The sequence below is a fragment of the Ziziphus jujuba genome, chromosome 10 (assembly GCF_031755915.1).
Source record: "Ziziphus jujuba cultivar Dongzao chromosome 10, ASM3175591v1".
Lineage (NCBI taxonomy): Eukaryota > Viridiplantae > Streptophyta > Magnoliopsida > Rosales > Rhamnaceae > Ziziphus > Ziziphus jujuba.
Genome location: NC_083388.1, coordinates 22,421,204 through 22,429,087, shown reverse-complemented (window position 1 = coordinate 22,429,087; position 7,884 = coordinate 22,421,204). Strand labels below are relative to the sequence as shown.

Here is a 7,884-nt window from a genome sequence, read left to right as displayed (position 1 = left end):
TAGCTGTATATTAGCAGTAAGATCCACGGATCGTCATCCATGCAGTATTCATTCTTTTTATATATAAATATAATTAGTATGACTATTGTCGAGAGAACCGTCACTTGGGGGTGTAGCTCATATGGTAGAGCGCTCGCTTCGCATGCGAGAGGCACGGGGTTCGATTCCCCGCACCTCCATGAATCATTGAATTTTTTTTTCTTTTATTTATTTATTTTATAATTTGGCTTACTGCTTTTTCCAGATTCTACAGGCTAAACAATGTCAACACATTATGCAAACGAACCAAAGAGACCACAATGCAAAGCCTAAACACCCAAAAATTTTATTTGATAAAAATCATACACATCCACATTGCTATACCAAAAATGCATTCACCAAACTACATTAATCCACCATTAGAGAAACCACTAGGAAATAACCCCAACCCATATGGAACCAGATGTAAACCACATTTAGCAGCCCATTATCATTTTGAACCAATACACATTTTAACCTTTTTCTCATTAACCCATGTGGTGTTTTTCTCCTCCATATTAATTAATGGGACAAAACTTTGATTTCAAAGAATCAGAATTTGATTCTGTCTTCTCTATGATTTTTTTTTTTTTCTGGTCAAAAAATTGCATCGTGTCATATGGGTGCATTTGTTTATTAGATTTTATTCAGTCCCTTCCCTTGCCTCATTCTTTTTTCTTTTTTCCTTTTTCTTTTTTTAGTTATTAATTTTTAAAATTTTTCTTATTAGATTCCCTTGCCTCATACAACCATTATCTAGTAAAGCTTTGTCATGACTCATGCTTTCAACTATTTGATTGCCCAACAGATAGAGATCACCAGCCACTTTTTCTTTTGTCAAAAGGATACTACCAAACCAAAGGAAATAAATGGATGCTTTTTCCTTTGCAATTTGCAATTTATTACAAATTTAAACATGCCGTATAAATGTAATCTCATACTAATGGGTATTTTTTTAATTCAATAAAAGGGAAATCTTTGAATTCAAACAATAACAAAGATGAAGACTTTTTGGATAAATTTTGAGTCGCAATTGCCACAAGATTACAACTATGTTTTATGACCAAGTAGGTCAAAAATTCTTTTCACATTTTTTAAATCTTTTTGCCATATAATCTAAAACGAAGAATTGAAGATTTGATTCCATTAAAAAAAAAAAAAAGAATTGAAAATTTGACAAAAGAAAATAAAGTACAAAAAACAGAAGGCTATATAAATTGAAGAAGAACATGTGTCTTAAAACACAAACCAAAAGCCAAAAAATCCTTCTCTTTTTTTCTACATACCGTTACTCTCCTCTGTACAAATAAATTTACAACAACATTTTGTCACTGAAAACAAGAAAAAAATAACCAAACCCCAAAAACTAGATGTTAAAGGAGGATAATTTTTTAGAGTCTTCGAGATCTAATAAAGACAGAGAGAGAAGGAAAATGCAAGGACATAACAGAGCAGCGATGCCAAAGCGGATAATCCTGATGCGCCACGGCGAGTCCCAAGGCAATCTGGACGATTCAGCCTACACAACCACCCCGGACTACAAAATACCATTAACCCAACAAGGCATTGCCCAAGCACAACTCGCCGGCGACCGCCTCCGCCAAGTCGTCTCCGACACCGACTCCCCAAACTGGCAGGTCTACTTCTACGTCTCCCCCTACGAACGGACCCGGTCGACGCTGCGAGAGATCGGGAGGTCGTTCTCGAAGAACCGTATAATCGGGGTACGGGAGGAGTGTCGGGTACGTGAGCAGGACTTCGGGAACTTCCAGGTGGAGGAGAGAATGAAGGTGATCAAGCAGACCAGGGAGAGGTTCGGAAGGTTCTTCTATCGCTTCCCTGAGGGTGAGTCCGCTGCTGATGTTTACGACCGCGTTTCCAGTAAGTTTCTTCTTTCTTTTTCTTTAACCCATTTCCAAGCACCATTTTTTTTCTTTTGGGTTTTTTTTTTTTTTTTTTTTTTTTTTTTTTTTTTTTTTTGGGGTGGCTTTGAATGCATGAAAAATGTAGATTCGAATGCCTATCGAATAATAACTTGGCATTTTCATGAAAAGTTTGAATCTTTATTGTTTTTGTTTCCGGTAAAAGAGGCTTGGGACGTGTTTTTGCTGTGTTCTTTATTTCTTGATTTTTTTATGTTTCTTTTGTTGGGTGTGAGAGGTGGTGTGGTTAGTGAACCTTGCCTCCTTTTTCCTGTTTGGGTGATGGGAAAGTATTGGAAAATTTTAGCAAATTTGGAATGTTATGAAATCTCTACTAGTTATAACACCCTGCTGTAAGTCATTTTTATCTCATTTTTCTTGGGCGATCTGACCTAGTGGAACACTAAAGATTGCTTCTTTAAGAATCATTAATACAAGAGTTGGTAATGTGCTCAAGGCGGATTTGCGTGTAAGAATGGCTTGGTTCTTGACTTTTGAGGTTCAATTGTTTATCAAGTCAAAGTTTTGATGAACTGAGTTTGGGTTTGTTTGATTTTCAATAAAGTTTAGACTGTTGTTAGATATGCGTGTAAGAATGAGCTGGCTTTGACTTTTTAGCTTCAGTAGTTAATCGCGTCAAGTTTAGATGAACTGGCCTCAAGCTTGTTTGATTTTCGGTAAATTAAGCGTAGACATGCTTTTAGGTTTAGCTAGAGCTTTTAGTTTCTATAAGAAGTTTTTAGAACATGATTAAAAAAGGAAATAAGAAGAACGAAACCTTTAAAGCACAGTAATACAGCGGTTACATGGTGAAGCTCTTATAAATAGATTATTGCAATGTAATACATCACTTTATTAGGGAAAAAAGAAAAGAAGAAATGGAGGAGGAATACAGCACTTCTGTATCAAGTACAGAACAACAGCGCCAGCATGTTCATTGGATTATGGTTTAGTCTTGTTCTTGCCAATAATTGAATGGTTATTATTGTGCTTGCCACTAATGGATTTAATTATTGGACCCACAGTAGAAAGCATGCAACTTAAATTATTACTCATTGTTTTTGTCTGATCTAATAATTTTGCAATGGTTAAGCTTGAATATAACTTTCAGAGACAGCTCTTCATGTCATGATAAGAAGCTTCAATAATCCATGGTTATAAATGCAGAATAGTTCACTTACAATGGTATTATGAAGAAAAAGTTGGTGAAGCTTTGAGATTTATCAAAACGTAATCAAGACATTGTCTGTAGTAGCCTTTCCTTAATGATAAATATTCACTTGCTTGCTCACCATACAAATATGAAGTCTTACTTTTGCTGAACTGGTTTGCATATTTCATAATATATTTGGCTCAGTAAGTGTTTTTGTAAAAGAACTTAAAATTGCAATAGGGGTTCCACATATATCATAATAGAATTCTTAAAATCACATGTCAATGGTGCTCTATGGAATTCTCATAATGGCTGTGCTTTGAGATTTAATGGAAGTCATTTGGATACTAAATCTAGAATGATGTCATCAATATGTATTTTCCATACAAATTTCCACTAAATGAATATTGAGAATAAATATTTACATTATACTAATGCTTTAGAAAGCTAGTGAATACATATATATATATATATATGTTATCAACACAGAGGAACATAAAGTGTAAAGAAACTGGTAGTGGCTTCTGTGGCACATGAAACTAGGGATTTGCGTAATATGTATTAATTCTGCTTGTTATATGAGTATTGCTGACTTGCTTTACGTCATAAAGTTATCATGCATCTACAAAATGCTCCTCTAATGGAGCTTAGAAGAAATTTCTGTGGCTGGATCTTACTTTTGGTGATTGAGAAGTGCATTCAACCCTTGTGTTTATTTGAAGATGAATGAATCAATATATAAAGGATTTGGTTTTTAGATGTATTTGCATTTGAATTAACAGATTGATGAGTTAAACTGAAAATATCAGGTTTTCTTGAATCGCTATGGAGGGACATAGACATGCAAAGACTTCACCAAGATCCTTCAAATGACCTGAATCTTATAATTTTGTCGCATGGACTGACCTCACGAGTCTTCCTCATGAAGTGGTTTAAGTGGACAGTTGAGCAATTCGAGTTATTAAACAATTTTGGGAATTGTGAGTTCCGAGTAATGGAGTTGGGACAAGGTGGAGAATACAGCTTAGCTATTCATCACACAGAGGAAGAACTTACAGAATGGGGTCTCTCCCCTGAAATGATAGCTGACCAAAAATGGCGAGCCTGTGCCAAGAGGGGTGATTGGAACGAGAAGTGCCCGTGGTACCTTGATGGTTTTTTTGACCATTTCGCTCACTCAGATGAGAATGTAGATAATGATGATGACGACTGTCAAATACCAAATTGATTCTGTAGTTGGTCTCCAAAAAATTTATTCTTTTAGTGATGCAGCACCATAGACTATTGGGAAACATTAGGCTGGAAATTCTTTTGATTTCGTTTGTACTTGATTGTAGTGTTAGAGTAACTTCAAATGTCTATAGTAACTTCCAAACAGCATGAATGAGAGAATCTTCAACTTCAGGTTGTTGTTAAATTATTTCAGTAAAGGACCGAAAAGAAAAAAAGAAAAAAAGAAAAAAAAAGAAAAAAAAAAAAAGAAAGAGAATACTTATGTCCAAACCATCTTATGAACAGCATCACTTAAGCTTCAAGTTTGAAATTCTGAGGATGAGAAACATTTACTATAATCAGCTGTCTTCTGATTCGTGTTAAACGTTACAAATCGTATAAATTTCTTCTCTGTCAAAGAGAATGGAAAGTGAAAACCCTGCAATTGGACAGCACAGCAATAACAAAGCAAAAAGAAATCTCTTACCTGGATATAAAATTCCATTTCCACTTTCCAGAGTCCCTAACCCAATGCCTGTATAGCTAACATTGTACATATGGTCAAGAAACAAGGATAGAAACAAACTACATAAAAATACATATATATACATATATATATATATATATATATACACAACCGAAACTGTTTGAAATAGAGAAATAAAAGGTAGTTATAAAGCAGAGCTAGAAGAGAATCCTAACCTATCAAATATGTTTCTTCTTCATTTAGGTATTTTATAGTTCCACCGTCATGACTTTTCTTCCTTTCACATGCATGAAGCTTATGTTCTACTATTATAAGGTTTGTTTTTCTCTTTCTCACGCATGAAGTAGTAGCTTTGCAATATATGGTTGATTCTTTTGAGTAACCCATCAAATGTATTATTTTTTCTTTTATTTCCGCATATATATCAAGTCAAGGTGTAATTAATTATCTTTGCTTATCTTATTGTATAGTTCTGTTTCTACTGAAAATCTAAGTTGAAGAATTTTCAACTTTGTAAAATATTTTGAAGATATTGCTTTCTACTTTTTTGGCAAAATATATATTTTTTAATCAATTACAAAATTTTTCCTACTTCAGTGTATTAAATCAATAAACTCCATAATCTCTCTCACTTATAAGGTGTAATCTCTGACTTTTTAGTAAAATATATTATTTTGAGTTTCTAAATAAATTGGTGTATTTAATTAATTGGTTATGATGTATCTGATTGTGTGATCTATGTACGTGGTATTTATTGCAGAATATGGACAATTGGAATGGTAGCTAGAAGGAGTGATAATAAAGCGCCATGTGGCATCATGGCAACAGATCTAATGAGAAAGCCTAAGCTACCACCCAATTGGCTCATGCCAATATAAGTTCTAGAAAATCCAAAGTTTCATCACGTATTCCAAAAACAAACCAAAAAAAAAAAAAAAAAAGATTAACAGAGGTTTCTTGATTAGCTCAAATAATCCTCGAATCTTTCTCTCAGATAATCCTCGAATCTTTCTTTCTCTTCGCACTGGCTCTTCTTTCTGCAAATACTATAAATAAAGGAAATCTCCGTCTCTTTTCACTTTCCCGGGATCTGGGTCTCATTTATTTTCCTAGAAAAAAACAGGGCTTTGTTTTTTTCATGCAAATTACTCCACCACATTAAAAACAACGGATATTCCCTCTCAAAGTGAAAGTGCTACAATGATTGAGTTTTCCTTATGAAATGAGCCAGATCTTTCAATGGGTATACGAATCTTGGATGCTTTTTTTCGTGTCTATCTCTACACACATTCCTAGAAAGTAGCAAAGCGCTTTGAATATATAAGTGAAATGGAAAACTCTGTGTATAATAACCCAGATCTTGAAATGGGCATGTAATATCTGATATTGGGTTATTTTGGGTTTCTTGGAATCAAATAAAAGTAAGTGGGTTTCGTTTCTGTCTTTGTTTTGGGAGACATATATATAGATGGCTCATCCATCAGATAGAGGTTTTTATAGCCGTGTTATTTTGAGGGTTAGTTTGGTTTTGATGAGTTTGTGTTTCGTTTTATACACCATATATCCATCATCAAACTGGCGCTTCAATGCTAATTCAGCTGTTCGAGGTTTATGTCCACCATGCCATTGTGATTGCTATTCAGATGATCCTCTACCTTTGGGTGAGATTCACTTCTCAGTGACTGTAAATTTGCTTTTCTCAATATAGTAATGCTTGGAACATGTCATCTTCTCTCCATATTCTCTTTCCTTTAAGACTATTTTTATCTGATATGGATTTATTAGTGATTCCTTTGACTTTTATATCTAATAGAATCCATTTTTAAATCTGTGATCCATTTATTTGTTTATTTCTTATCAAGAGAAGACATGTATACAAGTTACTGTCTTTAACTCGATCTTTTATTATATTATGGTTATGATACAAAATCCTATTTTGGTTTTAAATGGATGGCACTAGTTTCATCAACTCCTGTGAAATGGATTTTACATTTGATCGTTTCTAAAGTTCATGATTCAAATTGAGGATTTTGAGGTTATTACTTTATAATTTTGCTTTTAGTTAATATTCAAAATGGTTTTCATTTTCAATTGTGTCCACATAGTGGGATTAGTAGTGACGTCCATGTATTTTATTGAATTTGTTTCTGAGCTTAATTTATTATTATTATTATTATTATTTTTTTTTTTTGTATACCTGTGAGCTTAAATTTTGTTTATTTTTCTTGCAGATTTCCTCAACAGTTCATTTGCAGGTCAGTTTATCTCTCTTGTGTACGTAAGGTATTGATATTGATTAAAACATTTAACTAGTGCAGAGGAAGCACAAAATCTTAAACAAGTTTTCTTATGGAAATTTGTTTGGTATAACCTGTTTTCTTCAATTTCTATATGCAGACTGTGGTATAGAAGACTCAGAATTGAACAAGGAAATGGAGAAGGGTTTAGTAGGATTATACATGGAAGAGCTAGAATTGCTGAAAATTGTGGCCAATGAAACCTTGGATCACACCAGGGAATTGATAATGGATGCTAGGAGAGCCTCTTCACACTACCAACACGAAGCAGAAAAGTGTAATGCAGGAGTTGTAGCTTGTGAAGAAGCAAGGGAGAGGGTCGAAGCACAACTTCGCCAAGAGCGTAAGCTTTCGCTGTTATGGGAGAAACGAGCTCGTGACATGGGGTGGATATACATTGCCAGAAAGATGAACTCATGAATACTACATCATCATCATCACATTTTCTTAGCCTCTCTACGTACCAGAAGTCTGCAAATCAAAAAGGGCATATTTTAGTCCCTGAAGTTTTGTTGAATTTTTCCTTCTCTTTCTTTTTTTGTTTGTTAACGCTCTTTTGACTTTGTCTTTTAACTAATTAGTTTTCAAATTGCAAGTTCCTTGGAAAGTTTCCATCATCTGGAATCATTTTTTAGTATGATCACCATCTGTCATGTAATTATTTTCCATTTTGCACCTGAAGTAGGAATATTGAACCAGTCAATTTCCACAATCTCAACATTACATCATTTTCAGTATAATGGCTTATGCATTCACAGAAAAGCTTGTCATTCCCAAAAACACTTCCATTCCATT

At 34.1% G+C, this 7,884-nt stretch overlaps 2 protein-coding genes and 1 non-coding gene across 3 annotated transcripts; all 3 read left to right on the top strand.

Annotated features, from left to right (window-relative positions):
• Positions 1-106: 106 nt before the first annotated feature.
• Positions 107-179, top strand: TRNAA-CGC (transfer RNA alanine (anticodon CGC)). Its single transcript has one exon. It is a non-coding gene; the product is annotated as a tRNA-Ala (tRNA).
• A 1,083-nt stretch (positions 180-1,262) lies between these two features.
• On the top strand, positions 1,263-4,510 carry LOC107411976 (phosphoglycerate mutase-like protein AT74). Its single transcript, XM_016019663.4, has 2 exons — positions 1,263-1,899; positions 3,903-4,510. The coding sequence occupies exons 1-2, from the start codon at positions 1,389-1,391 to the stop codon at positions 4,319-4,321; spliced, it is 930 nt and encodes a 309-aa protein (XP_015875149.1). The 5' UTR covers positions 1,263-1,388; the 3' UTR covers positions 4,322-4,510.
• Positions 4,511-5,562: 1,052 nt separating this feature from the next.
• Positions 5,563-7,726, top strand: LOC125420938 (uncharacterized). The gene is made up of 3 exons (XM_048468529.2): positions 5,563-6,453; positions 7,024-7,047; positions 7,190-7,726. The coding sequence occupies exons 1-3, from the start codon at positions 6,261-6,263 to the stop codon at positions 7,507-7,509; spliced, it is 537 nt and encodes a 178-aa protein (XP_048324486.1). The 5' UTR covers positions 5,563-6,260; the 3' UTR covers positions 7,510-7,726.
• Positions 7,727-7,884: the final 158 nt, after the last annotated feature.

Bases quoted from the DNA above. Each gene is read 5' to 3' on its own strand.
- LOC125420938 (XM_048468529.2), top strand. From the start codon at position 6,261: ATGGCTCATCCATCAGATAGAGGTTTTTATAGCCGTGTTATTTTGAGG. The intron at 6,454-7,023 runs GTGAGATTCACT...TTTTTCTTGCAG, and splicing joins AGATGATCCTCTACCTTTGG to ATTTCCTCAACAGTTCATTT. The intron at 7,048-7,189 runs GTCAGTTTATCT...TTCTATATGCAG, and splicing joins CCTCAACAGTTCATTTGCAG to ACTGTGGTATAGAAGACTCA.
- LOC107411976 (XM_016019663.4), top strand. From the start codon at position 1,389: ATGTTAAAGGAGGATAATTTTTTAGAGTCTTCGAGATCTAATAAAGAC. The intron at 1,900-3,902 runs GTAAGTTTCTTC...TGAAAATATCAG, and splicing joins TGTTTACGACCGCGTTTCCA to GTTTTCTTGAATCGCTATGG.